This window comes from Oryctolagus cuniculus, chromosome X (genome assembly GCF_051225735.1).
Source record: "Oryctolagus cuniculus isolate XC-2025 breed Fujian yellow rabbit chromosome X, ASM5122573v1, whole genome shotgun sequence".
Classification (NCBI taxonomy): Eukaryota; Metazoa; Chordata; class Mammalia; order Lagomorpha; family Leporidae; genus Oryctolagus; species Oryctolagus cuniculus.
In genome coordinates, this window is record NC_142888.1 from 2,465,472 (window position 1) to 2,480,264 (window position 14,793).

Below are 14,793 nucleotides of genomic sequence, written 5' to 3' on the forward strand. Positions count from 1 at the left end.
GTATAGAAATCCTCTATGTCTACATAAGAAGGCGGCTTCTTGAATGAGAGGAACATGCTGGTATGCAAACTTGGTGAGAGCAATGCCACCTTCTTACAGGAAGGTGTGCCCACAAGAAGAGAAGAGAAATCAGCCACACTTAGAAGAAAGTAAACAATGTGGTTTTACATCTAAGATGTGCTCAATCTTACAGCAAAGGATCTTGGGATGTCTCTGAAAGAAAGCAGACAGCAGTTGTGTTTTTATGCTGCTACAGACAGGAGCAGAGCGAGGGATCATGTCATAGCCAAGGACAGAGTATTTGGTTTCATTACACTGAATCCCTTTATCCAAAAACTCAGTATGCCAACAGGAGGAGGAGAGACCAAAAAGTTTTCACTTTGATGATGATCTGCCTGTCACTTAAGATACCTTTAAAATAATGTTTTTAATTGCCTCGGACCCAATTCTGCTGTTATACTAATCTCAAGCTTTGCTGTTCCTCTCAGAGCCCTTCAGGAGCCACAGAGATTCATGGATATGCCTCTCAGGGCTACTTAAGATCCAACTCTTCCGGGGAATTTGCCTTCATAGAATGAATTCCCTTGCAGTCAGTTTCTAAAATTTGCAAGGTTTTACCACAGCTTTCATTTCCTTTCCCAACCACAGGAAATCAGACAGTGTCAATGGGAACGTAAATCCCAAGTGTTGGCTCACAATAAGAAGAACCAGGAGAACTAAAAAGAGAACGAGTACTTGAACAAAGTAAACAACTAGCAATTTGCTTATGAAATTCTCTGCAGTCTCACGCACTGGAAAGACTTAGGCGGCTTCAACACCAGTGATCCATGCTTTAATTCTAAATGATGGGTACTTCCAGCAGGAAGACTCCGGGAAACACGTCCTCAACGACTCTAATTCACAACGCTAGGCATGGATTGCCCATCTTATGCCGAGTGTCCAATGAAAACAAGAGGAACAATAAAATCCCACAGGGTGGTGGCAGGAGGAGACCACCTGAGCTTGCTCCGGTCCCACCAGTGACTGGATGGCCCTGCACAGGCTACTTATGCTCTTTGCACTCCAATCTCTTTCTCTATAAAGTGGGAATGGCATCACCTGCCTTGTAGGTTACACAGGCTGGCAGAGTCCCAAGCAAGGGGTCTAGTGACAAGCATCTAGATAGTGTCCACCAAATATCCATTGCTTTCCTTCATTTGGGATCCAGGTAAAATGCTACTGTGTTCAAGGAGCCTCCTCCAATGTCAGTTCTCCTCCCTGGTCGGGACTTCTGAAGCACTTGAACAGAGTAGAGGTAGGAAGGGAAAGGGACAAGAGAAAAGTGATTTGATGCAGGGAACAGTAGCACAGGCATGGAAAAAGAAGTGGGAAGGTTAGAAGAACAGTAAGTAGTCCAGTACATAGGTAGGTTCTCAGATATCATGCACCATTTTTAGAGTATCTTACACATAGTACTCAATAAATGCGAGTGGTTTCTCCAGCATGCTCTACATCATCAGAGCCCTGGCCTTGTTTGGAAGTGCAGAGAGGAGAAAACCAGGGGACAAGGAGGGGTTTAAGAACAAGTCTGGGGCCGGCGCCACAGCACAGTAGGTTAAACCTGTGTCTGTGGCGCCAGTTCTAGTCCTGGCTGCTCCTCTTCCGATCCAGCTCTCTGCTATGGCCTGGGAAAGCAGTAGAAGATGGCCCAAATGCTTGGGCCCCTGCACCTGCGTGGGAGACCTAGAAGAAGCTCCTGGCTCCTGGCTTCAGATCAGCTCAGCTCCCACCGTTGCAGCCATTTAGGGAGTGAACCGGTGTATGGAGGACCTTTCTCTCTGTCTCTCCCTCTCACTATCTGTAACTCTACCTCTCAAATTAATAAATAAAATCTTTAAAAAAAAAGGGGGGGTGGTGGTGCCATGGCTCACTAGGTTAATCCTCCACCTGTGGTGCCGGCATCCCATATGAGTGCTGGGTTCTAGTCCCGGTTGCTCCTCTTCCAGTCCAGCTCTCTGCTGTGGCCCGGGAGAGCAGTGGAGGATGGCCCAAGTGCTTGGGCCCCTGCACCCGCATGAGAGACCAGGAAGAAGCACCTGGCTCCTGGCTTTGGATCGGCATAGTTCCAGCCGTAGCAGCTATTTGGGGGGTAAACCAATGGAAGGAAGACCTTTCTCTCTGTCTCTCTCTCTAACTCTATCTGTCAAAAAAAAAATCTATTGAAAAAAAAAGAAAAAGAACAAGCCTGAATTGGAGTAACCATGTGCTAGGACCAGTGTAGCTGGGATGGGAATGTAATCCCAAACAAAGTCTTTATTTCCAGAGACGGAGAAAGCAGGCCCTGACAATAGATTACAAGCAGAGGCTATGAAAGAGAAGGAAGACTAACAAGTCCAGTGTCAAGCTTGCTGGTTTAGCAGAGTGGTTCCCAACCAAAGGTGAATATGCTCCCCTAGAAATACCCAATAATGTTCAGAGACATTTATGGTTGGCACAACTAGGGGGAGGGGGTGCTACTGGTATCCAATGAATAGAGGCCAGGGATGTTGCCAAACTCTACAGTACAGAGGACAAGGCCCATGACAAAGCATGATCCTACTCCAAATGTCAATGGCAGCAAAGGTGAGAAATCAGGGAGAAGGAAACTAATGATACCTTAACAGGAGAAATCGCTAGGAGGAAGAGGGAGTTTGGAAAACATGCGCATTTTGTTTGAAATAAGTTGAGATGGAAGTGCCAAGAGAACATCTGGACAGACAGGTCAAACAGGCACCTGAAACTGTTCCATTTAAGTTAGTTCCATGTGGGTGTAGACCAGGGGCTGGCAGACATTTCTGTAAAGGGCCAAGCAGTAAATATTTTAGGCCTTGCGGGCCATAAGGTCTCCTCCCCCACTATTCATCTCTGCTATTAAAGCACAAAAAGCAGCCTTAGACACGACATAAATGAAGGAGAGTGGCTGCGGCCGGGGCTCAGAAAATACTAGCCTGATGTACTTGGAACTGAAGGGAATTGGGAGGACCTCCGAGGCCAGACGGTCACTCTGAGCTTCCTCTGCCTTCCTATGCGAGAGCTGGCCATAAAGAAACGCTGACATTCTCCGAGACGAGGCCATGAGACCTGCGGTTCAGAGGTGTCCTGCCCTGTACCCGGAGGAAGGAATGCTGCATAGAGAGGCCAAGAAGAACCTGAGCACAGGCCTTGCTGGGTTCCCCCTCAGTCTATTTCCATTCGATCAGACTCCTTTATCCAATCCCATGTCCACATGGATGTCCACTCTTCATTGAACCTAAGCATAGAAACAGACAATTTTCCCTGGGCCTTTGGGCCTTCATTCCTGAAGTCTTCTGTGCCACATAAAGCTTTGATGAAGGGGGGGCATTCGGCAACTTAGATGTCACGTGAGAAGCCTGTGTCCAGACTAGAGTGCCTGGGATCAAGTCCTGACTCTGCTTCCAATTCCGGCTTCCTGTTAGCACTCACCCCGGGAGGCAGCAGGTGATGGCTCAATTACTTGCCACCTGCGTTAGAGACCCAGATTGGGTTCCAGGCTCCTGGGTTTTGCCTGGCCCAGCTCTGGCTATTGCAGGAGTTTGGGGAATGAATAGGCAGATGGAAGCTCTCTCTGTCTGTCTGTTCCTCCATCTGCCTGCCTTTCAAGTAAGCAAAAATAAATAAATTTAAAACCTTTTAAAAACTTTGACTAAATAAACCTGCTATGTTTTTCTCTTGTTAACTTGTCTTTTGTTATAGAAGCAGCAGCCATGACCCTTATGATGGGTGAGGGAAAGGTAACAAGTTTCCACCTCACGACTATGTTCAATAAAACTACTTATAGACACTGAAATTCTGATGTCATAAAACTTTCACATGTCACAGGTATTTTTTAACCATTTAAAAATGTAAAGAAAAAATTACAGTTCACGAGTTATACAAACAGATCATGGATTTAGGGCACAGGCAGCAGTTTGTAAACCCCTGCGCTAGAACATCAAGACAAAGAGCTGAGACCAGCAATGACCATGGACTTATCATGTCCTTGCAGATCTGAATCAGAAGCACCCAGCCTTCTGCCTTGCTAGTAGTGAACCTAAGATGTGTGCCTGTGTGCTCAGGGTTGTGCCAGCCCAGCCACAAGCAACTCCCTTGGTGCTTTTCCTCAAGAGAGGTGCAGTCCCTTGTTTGCGTTCTGCTTGGTCTCATAAAGAACTGTGAGTACAGAGATTAGTGTTCTGAAGTTAAGTAGCTGGCCCCAGGCTTGACTAGTGAGCACGAGCAACAGGGACAGGCAGGAGAGGAGCCAGGTCCCTTATACAACACACCTCAACCCCAGTCGCCAGTAGCAAGGCAAGCACTTGGTCATTCCTCCTCCAAGGAGGACAGCGAGCACAACGTTGAGCTGCCCACCTTCCCCAGAGTGCCTAAATGACAGGACAAACCCCAGAAGAGGGGGTGGTGTATGGTAAGGAAGCAGCATTTGTATAACTTGTAGACCCAGAATAATACATCATTTTAAGGTAGAGTCAGACTAATAGACCCCAAAATGATCAGGACTATAAGTACTCTGTTTCTCATGCACTCTGTAGTTGCATATTTAATTCAAAGGAGAGAGGAAAAGAAAGAGAACTGGTTCTCCACCGAGTCTGCAGGCATCACAAAGATGTTAGATCATCACAAAGCTTTGCAAAACTGAAGAGCCCACTTACTTGCCAGCTCAATGATTTCCATTCTCTCCCCATCAACATCCTGACCTACAAAATTGAAGCCTTTCTGCTCAAATTGGCTGATCAGGTTAGGGTTCACCTGGAAATATAAGAAATTAAGTGTCTTTGAGCCACAGTGTAAAAATACAGACATATCAGCATATGAAAAATCCTTCATCAATTGTTTGGGTTTTCCATTCCAAGGACCCTGTAACTAGTAGTTAATTTCTATACTAAACACTCAAAGCCTAATGTTAAACTCTCTAATGAACCTGAGATAGAAAGTCTCAGAACTCTGGGAGGCTCATTTTCTGTCACTCAAAAAACACACAAAATGGAAAACTGTGATGCAGATATTCTGACTCGACTTTGCAACTAGATCTAGCTGTCCCCTTATGGTGTCCTCCCTAAGTTATATGTGCTTTCTCTCTCCCCAAATTGTAAATTTGCTTGAAGATTGAAACTCTCTATTTCTCATGACCTCAACACTTACCTTACATAGGTATGTAACAGCTCTAGAGAGGAGCTTGAAGTAACTTCTGTACTAGAGTACTAGGTACTGATGAGTGTGCCCATGGCCACTCTCCTCACTGAACTCATTCCTCCCCAACCCTTTCCCAAATGTTATGCTTCCTTTTCAACCTTTCCTTCACTGAAAATGCTCAAAGTGGGGTCTCACCCGTCATGCAATCGAAGCCCCATATGCTGTTCTTTTAGTTTTAAAAATCATACCACTTTTCATCATGTGTAATTATTTTTCCTTTTCAACAGCTCTATTGAGATATAATTGACATATCATACAATTCACTCATTTAAAGTGTACAATTTAATGGCTTTTATTATATTCACAAAAGTGTGAAACATAATTGGTGAAAAAAATAAGCCCTGTACACTTATCATTCCCTAATCCATCCTCCTGGACCTGCCCCAGCCCTTGTCAAACACTAATGTTCCTCTATGGTATAGGATGTATCAAGTACTTCATTCCTTTTTATGGTTGAATAATATTCCATTGTGTGGATGTAAGAGCGTTAGCTTTTCTGCTCATCAGACAATGGACATTTGAGTTGTTTCCACTTTTTTAGCCACTATGAATAATGCTGCTATGACCATTCACGTACTAGTTTTTGTATAGATATTTGTTTTCATTTTTTGGGGTACATACCTGTCGCTCCCCGTCTTCGTGGAGGAACGACACAGGACCCTGCGCTATTCTTTTGTCTGCTCGGCCCTCCCCGGGTTTGTTGCTGGTTCTTCCCGGGTGGGCTACCGACCCTTCCACTTCCGTGGAAGGGCGGTTCCCCCTGCCACATTCCCCACTTCCACGGGGGAGCAGCACACCGCCGGCCAGCTCTCTCGGGGGCTGCACAGGTGTTCCTTCAGTTAGATGTTCCCCTTAGATGTTCCTGGTGCATGTTGTCTCTCTCCTCCTTTATAGTCCTCTTCCACCAATCCCAACTCTGCTACCCACACGCCGAGTACGCTGCTCTCCTCCAATCAGGAGCAGGTCCTACAGTTTATTGGTTGAACTGGAGGCAGCTGAGCAGAAGCTGTTTCTCCCTTCTCAGCGCCATATTGTGGGAGAGCAGATGCATAGAATAAGTCCCAACTCCAGTAACCCAGTCTAGTCCGAGTTGCTCCCCACACATACCCAGGAGTAGAATTGTTGGGTGTTAAGGCAACTCTAAGCTAAACCTTCTGAAGAAATTCCAAAGGACTTCCCTCAATGGCTGCACTACAGTATATTTCCACCAGCAATAGATGAGGGTTCCAGTTCTCAATGTCCTTGTCAACGGTTGTTCATCTTATGATTATAGCCATCCTAGTTGGTGTGCAATGGTATCTTTCTGTTATTTTGCATTTTCCTCATGACTAATGATATTGACCATCTTTTCATGTGTTTATTGGCCATTTGTATATCTTCTTTGGGAAAATGTCTATTGAGATCCTTGCTATTCATTATTTTGAGATGTAAGAGTTCTTTTATATATTCTAGTTACAGGTCCCTTATTCAATGTATGATTTTATATGTAATTACTACGTTATTGAACTTTTTGCCCCCTCCATTTAGAATGCAAGCTCCCTGACAGGAGGGAGGCCACATCTGCCTTTCCCCTTTCCCCTTTCCATCTTGAGGTGTGCACTATGTATTGATACTTAAAAGGTTTTTGCCTTCAGAAAGCCAAGAGGAAGAATCTCCCCCCAACTCCCACCCCTCTGTTCTGGAACTGAAAGACCATGGGAAATTTGGTATACCTTCCCTGAGCCCCACAGATACCAGCAGGTTGGACAGTATTCTAGAGGGCCCACTTATCACCCCTAGGCTTCCTGGCACTAAGCTTCCACACTCTGCAGTAATCCTGCGTAGGAATCATACCTCATACCGATGTCTGTGTCTTTCTTCTATAAAAGGAACATCACCGTAAAGTTTTCCTGTAAAGATAAAGAGTGAAATTAATACTGGAGCAATCTGCTCTAGAATCCTAACTGTGGTAAAAGCATAGAGGAAGCCTCTTTGAGCTCCACCTGTCTATCAAGGCCTACAAATGACCAGTCTCCGGGTAGTAATCTAGATTTTCTCCTCTTACATTAGAGGATGGTGATAACTTCTTCAAAGCCCTGAAGCAGTTTTCAAGTAAGTCATCTCCATTGCAGAGCGGGAAGCTCACTGGTATACAAGTCTATCGAGGAACCCAGCAGATCTGTGCTCTATTTTATGCACCTGCCCATGGGACTGAGAGACCAAGTAATGTCCATGAATGATGTCACTTTGATGAAGACTCACAATGGGGCTCATTTTACAAAAGAAGAAAATGAAACCAAAGGAAAGGAAATCAAACCAAAGGATTTGCACCAAACACTACCCTGGTGGGCAGTACAGGTCTCTCACCGGTCCCAGTGCTGTTTCCATGGCACCAATGCCTCCTATTTCCACACATTACTGGGCATATTAGTTTATGTACCTCCTTAAAAATAGACCTCTTCACTGACTCTAACATTTGACTTCTAAAAATTTACTCCAGAAAATAGAAATGAGAAGAAATATTTAACCATGAAGATGAGCACTGTAGCACTACCTAGTAGCTTACAAACTGCAAACAAACTGGTAGGAAGAATATTAGACCTGGGCTGGCACTGTGGAGTAGCGGATAAAGCCACCACCTATAGTGCCGGCATCCCATATGGGCGCCAGTTTGAGTCCCAGCTGCTTTGCTTCTGATCCAGCTCTCTGCTATAGCCTGGGAAAGCAGCAGAGGATGGCCCAAGTCCTTGGGCCCCTGCACCCATGTGGGAGACCCAGAAGAAGCTCCTGGCTTCAGATCAGAGCTCCGGCAGTTGTGGCCAACTGGGGAGTGAACCAGCAGATGGAAGACCTCTCTCTCTCTCTCTGCCTCTCTGTAACTCTGCATTTCAAATAAATAAAATAAATCTTTAAAACAATTAGACTGGTAGATTAAATGATAGGACCTCTAATACCAGCATTATGTGGCTCAGAATCATCTGCGGAGTTAGCTCAACACATTCATGTGCTGAGAGGCTGCAGCTCAGGGCAGTGTCGTGGGCGTAACCTGTGTGGCAATAGGCACGGCGGTCAGTGAGATGCTTGGAGACTGCAGTGTCAGGTGAAAAGGCACTGCACCATCACCAGATACCTCTCAAGAAAAGGGGCTGAAAAGGGGCTGGTGCTGTGGTGTAGCAGGTAGAGCCACTGCCTGCAGTGTCGGTTCAAGTCCCGGCTGTTCCAATTCCAATCCAGCTCTCTGCTGTGGCCTGAGAAAACAGTGGAAGATGGCGAAACTCCTTGGGCCTCTGCACCTGCACCCATGTGGTTGACCTGGAGGAGGCTCCTGGCTCGCTCGCTCGCTCTTTCTCTCTCTCTCTCCACACACACACACACACACACACACACACACACACACACACACATCCCATCAGGAAGTTACAGAAAAAAGGGGTTGAATAATATGGACCTAACCTTCAGAGGATCCTATGTCTTCTACGACCTCTGATTCTGTCCATTATTTTTTCCTCCTACGGGCCAATTTCTTCTCTGCTTCCTTCAATGCAACAGAGGACTTAGTAAATCCAATAACACGGCCTGCCAACATCACCAGAGATGGTGAGAAAAATGGCATGAATCTCTAGAGTGTGCCTGAGGGTTCAGGACCAGCAGGCTATCATGAGAACTTCTGAAACTGCATGGTGCTTCTAAAATAGCTCAGAAGTGCCAGGAAGGGAGGGAGAGATGTAGTGACTCTGGGCCACACTACCTGCCTTGAAATTCTACCACACCATTTAATGGATGTGTGGCTCAGATAAAGTGCTAATGTCTCTGCCTCTGTTTCCTCATCTGCAAATGGGAATGATAGCCCCCACTTTCTAGGGTTATCATGGAGGTTAAATAAACCAAAATGTGTGAAGCACTTAGAATGGTAAGCAAACCATGTAAGTGATTGCTATTGCTAGCTCCAGATAATAAGATCCAAATAGAACGAATGGAACAAGAACATAAGCTCTACAATTTACCAGACTACAGAGGTATTCTTCTCTCAATTTTTTTAAGATTTTGTTTATTTATTTGAGAGACAGAGTTACAGTGAGAGGGAGAGACAGAGAGAAAGGTCTTCCTTCTGTTGGTTCACTCCCCAAATGGCTGCAACGGCTGGAGCTGCACCAATCCGAAGCCAGGAGCTTCTTCCCGGTCTCCTACACGGGTGCAGGGACTCAAGGACTTGGACCATTTTCCACTGCTTCTCCCAGGCCACAATAGAGAGCTGGATTGGAAGTAAAGCAGACGGGACTAGAACCAGCGCCCATATGGGATGCCGGTGCCACAGATGGAGCATTAACCTACTGCATCATGGTGCCGGGACATAACCTAGTACAAAAGGAAGTATTCAGTAAATATCTGTTGATTAAATGAAATAGATCTATGTATAATGTATATAGGATATTATTTAATTTGTTTCTAGAATGTTAGAAATTTTACTTTGTGCTTCAAAATCTTTCTTGATTGCTTATAAATATTTCAAAAATGAATTTACAAAACTAAAGAGTTGCTATACTAGCTAAAAATATTAAACTTTTCTTTAAAACTCTATGTTAAGAATCAGTTCTGGCCGGTGCCGTGACTCAATAGGCTAATCCTCCACCTTGTGGCGCCGGCACACCAGGTTCTGGTCCCGGTAGGGGCTCCGGATTCTGTCCCGGTTGCCCCTCTTCCAGGCCAGCTCCCTGCTGTGGCCAGGGAGTGCAGTGGAGGATGGCCCGGGTGCTTGGGCCCTGCACCCCATGGGAGACCATGAGAAGCACCTGGCTCCTGCCTTCGGATCAGCGTGGTGCGCCGGCTGCAGCGCGCCGGCTGCAGCGGCCATTGGAGGGTGAACCAACGGCAAAGGAAGACCTTTCTCTCTGTCTCTCTCTCTCACTGTCCACTCTGCCTGTCAAAAAATAAAAAATAAAAAAGAATCAGTTCAAAATGACACCAGTTAAATTCTGAGAACACCTTGAAAACAAAATAAAACTAAGAATGCTCATGCCAGGGCATGGTGCCAGAGATTCTCATTAGATAATTCTCAGTGAGGTGTGCAGGCATGTGCGCTTTTAAAAAGCACCTTGATGGGAGTCGGCACTGTGGCGTGGTGGGCTAAGCCTCCGCCTGTGATGCCAGCATTCTATATGAGCGCTAGTTCAAGACCCGGCTGCTCCTCTTCTGATCCAGCTCTCTGCTATGGCCTGGAAAAGCAGTGGAAGATGCCCAAGTCCTTGGGCCCCTGCACCCACGTGGGAGACCAAGAAGAAGCTCCTGGCTCTTGGCTTCAGATCAGCCCAGTTCTAGCTGTTGCGGCTATTTGGGGAGTGAACCAGTGGATGGAAGACCTTTCTCTCTGTCTCTCCCTCTCTCCATCTGTAACTCTACCTCTCCAATAAATAAATAAAATCTTAAAAAAAAAAAAAAAAAACAAGCACCTTAGTCACTCCCACATGCACTTCCAGTTGGGACCAACCAACCCATGCTGCCACTGAAACTACAGGACATTCACTGACAGGGCAAAAAGCTCTTAGACGCGGCTGATTGGAAAACACAGCCGGAAGAGGCAGATCCACAACGCTGTTACTAGTGGTCCTCCGGACTGATGTCCTGAGCACAGAAGCCATGTGGTGGTCTAGGCACAGGGGAAAATCTCAACGACAAATGGCAGTCTGCTTTTCCATCCTAGTCTTTGTGGAGACAAAATAAAATGCAACAGGAATTAGGGGCTGGGCATTGTGGCACAGTGGGTTAAGCTACTGCGCGGGACACCCATTTCCCATTTCAGAAGGCCAGTTCCAGCTCCAGCTCCTCCAGTTAGAGTCCTGGCTCCCTTCCTAATAATGCATCTGGGAAAGCAGTGGATAATATACCAAGTACTTAGACCCCTGACACCCATGTGGGAGACCCGGATGGAGCTCCTGGCTCCTGCCTCTGGCCTGTCCCAGCCCTGGCTGTTGTGGCTATTCGGGGAGTGAATCAGCAGACTGAAGACTGATTCTCTCTCTCTCTCTCTCTCTCTCTCTCTCTCTCACTCTCACTCTCACACTCTCTCTCTCACTGTCACTGTCACTCTACCTTTCAAATAAAAAACTTTTTAAATGCAACAGAGATTAACTGTACATAAGCCTAATGTGCAGCAAATGTCTCCTAACGTCAGCAAAGCTTTGGAGAAAGACAACTGACATCTTAGGACCTATAAAATACTCACAATGTAGGCAGCAAGACACCCACCACGTGTCTAAGGTGCTATCAGAAACAAATCACTCTGCCAAATTACACCATTTCTTTCTCTACTTTGCGACTGGGTAGTTCTGTCTGATATATTTTAACCCATTAAAGGTCTTGCCCACCCCCACCCTCATGGTAGTTAATCTTTAAAAAAAAAAAAAAGAGAAAGTACAGAGTCGAGGCCAGCTGCCAGCTTTCTCCTTTTTTCTTTATTGGTTTTGGATTGCAGACATCATTCCTCCAATTTTGATTTTCTTAAATTTATGTATTTATTTGAAAGGCAGAGATAGAGAGGGAGAGACAGAGAGAGATCTTATTATTTGAAAGACAGACTTACAGAGAGACAGAGACAGAAACAGAGAGAGAGTCTTCCATCCCTCGGTTCACTCTCCAAATGGCTACAAATGGCAGGAGCTGGGCTGATCCAAAGCCAGGAGCCAGGAGCTTCTTCCAGGTCTCCCACGTGGGTGCAGGGGCCCAAGGACTTGGCCCAAGGACTTGGGGCACTCTCCTGTTGCTTTCCCAGACACATGAGCAAGGAGCTGGATCAGAAGTGGAGCAGCTGGGACTCAAATTGGCACCCATATGGGAAGCCGGCATTTCTTTTTCTTTCCTTTTTTTTTTTCCAGAATGTACAGTGAGAGAGAGACAGAGAGAAAGGTCTTCCTTTACCGTTGGTTCACCCTCCAATGGCCGCCGCGGCTGGCGCGCTGTGGCTGGCGCACCACGCTGATTCGAAGCCAGGAGCCAGGTGCTTCTCCTGGTCTCCCATGCGGGTGTAGGGCTCAAGCACTTGGGCCATCCTCCACTGCAATCCTTGGCCACAGCAGAGAGCTGGCCTGGAAGAGGGGCAACCAGGAAAGAATCCAGCGCCCCAATCAGGACTAGAACCCGGAGTGCCAACGCCGCAGGCGGAGGATTAGCCTCTGAGCTGTGGCGCTGGCCGGGAAGCCAGCATTTCAGGCGGAAGTTTTACCAACTACACCACAACAGGGACCCCACCTCCAATTTTTTTTTAAATGGAGGGGGTTGATATTATTAATTTTTTAAGATTTATTTTATTTATTTGAAAGACAGAGTTAGAGAAAAAGGTAGAGACAGAGAGAGAGGCCTTCCATCTGCTGGTTCACTCCCCAAATGGCTGCAATGGCTGGAGCTGAGCCGATCCAAAGCTAGGAGCCAGAAGCTTCTTCTGGGTCTCCCAGGTGGGTGTAAGAGCCCAAGGACTTGGGCCATGTTCCTCTGCTTTACCAGGCACATTAGCATGGCGCTGGATCAGAAGTGGAGCAGCTGGGACTCAAATTGGCACCCAAATGGGATGTTGGTGCTGTGGGCCAGGGCTTTAAACCACTGCACCATAGCACTGGCCCCGCAATTTTGAGGAAACATCTCATTTCTCTTAAGTACCTAGACTCATCCTCTTTGCTTAATTTTGATTTTGTGTTCTGTTTTTATCTTGATTTTCTAGTATAAAATACCTTAGTTTAAAAATGCGTACCACTGCTTTTAACTCCATATTGCAGTGTCACATTTTTCTCATCATTTTATGTCATTTCTATTCTATGAAGTATTCTTATCTCATTCTCAGCACCTCTTTTCTTAGATGGTATGTATTCTTCTGCTAGTCCACACTGGCAGGTGGGGAGCGAGGAAGCAGGAGAAGAGGGCCTCAACAGAACCTGCAAGATATAGGACACCTGCTCCCCTCTCCTCAATGCCCCTCCCACTACTACCCTAGTGGACGCTCCATTCTGAATGCCAGCTTTGAGACGCTCGCAGGGCCTGTGCCAGGTGGAGTCTCCTAAGGGGGCGGGGCACAAATGCCATCTGTTGTTAGGATCGAAGAGCTACGTTGCAGACCTACGAATCTCCATATTAAGAAATACACCTGAGCAAGTGGTTTCCCCGGGAAAGGGCAAGAAGCTGCAAGGAAAGGAGCCACCTGTTCGGAGTGGACCTGGAGTCTGTGGGCGCGGCGGCCACCTGGCAGATTCCTCTCCTGAGGCCCCAGCTTGCTCCTCTGCACACTGGCAAATGAGCACAGCATGGACTTCCAGGCTCTCTAGATCCCTGGCAATCTCTCCTGTAAACTGTTTTTGTAAACCACCTCACTTACCCAGACAAGGTTTTTCTTATGGTGTATTGTTAAAAACTTCCTAATGGGGCCGGCGCCTGGCTCACTTGGGTAATCCTCCACCTGTGGCACCAGCACCCCGGGTTCTAGTCCCGGTTTCTCCTCTTCCAGTCCAGCTCTCTGCTGTGGCCCAGGAGTACAGTGGAGGATGGCCCAAGTGCTTGGGCCCTGCACCCACATGGGAGACCAGGAGGAAGCACCTGGCTCCTGGCTTCAGATCGGTGCAGCGCCAGCCGTAGCGGCCACTTGAGGGGGTGAAGCAACGGTAAAGGAAGACCTTTTTCTCTGTCTCTCTCTCATTGCCTATAACTCTACCTGTCAAATAAAAAACAAAACAAACAAACAAACAAAAAAACTCCCTAACAATTCAACGACACAAGGAACGAGAAGCTGTTTTCCTGTATCGCTGCTTTGCTAAGACGTGAGAAAGCACAAGCAATCTTTCTAGTCCTGAAAAAGGTGTCCCACCGTGCTCCCATTTCTCTGCGTGCTTCTGGATTCTGCCGTAAGCACTCTGCACTTGCAGTTCCGTGAATTTTGCCCAGATCTTCACCACTGGGGCACACTCAGGATCTTCCCAGTCGGCCTCCTGCCTGTGTTCTTCTTTTTATTCTCTTAGAGCGAGGCAGAGGAACCATTACAGTGAAATGCTTCTCCTCAATATAAGAAAGGAAATGCAGAGGCCGCTGCAAGGCATGGGTCTTTCCTTAAGGCATTCCATCTTCACCTGCTACATCCGGATGGCGTCACTGCCGCCCCCCCTCCCCCCCCCCGACTTCCTGTCACCATCACCCCCAGCAGGGCTCTGCGGCCGCCTCTGCCAGCTGTCATCACCTATCCTGAGGATATTCTCAGAACTCTGGTCTCCAGTTGTGGAAACTGTACTGTCCCCAGCCAGCTACTAATCCCTTCCAACAGGTCCCACGGCGTTCTCAACGACGGCTGAGCTCTGTGATATTCGGGAGACACGCAAACAAGCTGCCAGCCAGCACTTAAGGGAGCTCTGAGCCCTGCCTGAATGTCTTCGTGGTCACTGTGTTCTCATCTCTTGTGCTCACCTGACAGCCACAAGCAAACCAATAGTTTCTTTTTAGTCTTCCAGTCCTCAAGTAGCAAAGCCCCTCTGTGAGCCCGTGGCTGGCCGCTCACCTGAGCCTGCCCTGCTGCATCTCTAGCCACACCCCCTTCAGGATTTCTCACTCTTCCAAGCAGCC

General features: G+C 47.0%; 1 protein-coding gene across 14 annotated transcripts in view; it reads right to left on the reverse strand.

The window, feature by feature from the left end:
• The window catches only part of CTPS2 (CTP synthase 2), a 196,239-nt gene that overhangs the window by 19,697 nt on the left and 161,749 nt on the right, over positions 1-14,793 (reverse strand). For all 14 annotated transcript variants that reach the window (XR_016228542.1, XR_519479.5, XR_016228543.1 and 11 more), the window contains exons 15-16: positions 7,060-7,115; positions 4,686-4,782 (exon numbers count right to left, since the gene is read on the reverse strand). Coding sequence is in view for 9 of the 14 variants with exons in the window: in XM_089324950.1 (XP_089181076.1) it covers positions 4,686-4,782; positions 7,060-7,115 (153 nt within the window). In the remaining 5 variants the exon portion in view is untranslated. The remainder of the gene's footprint in view (positions 1-4,685; positions 4,783-7,059; positions 7,116-14,793) is intronic.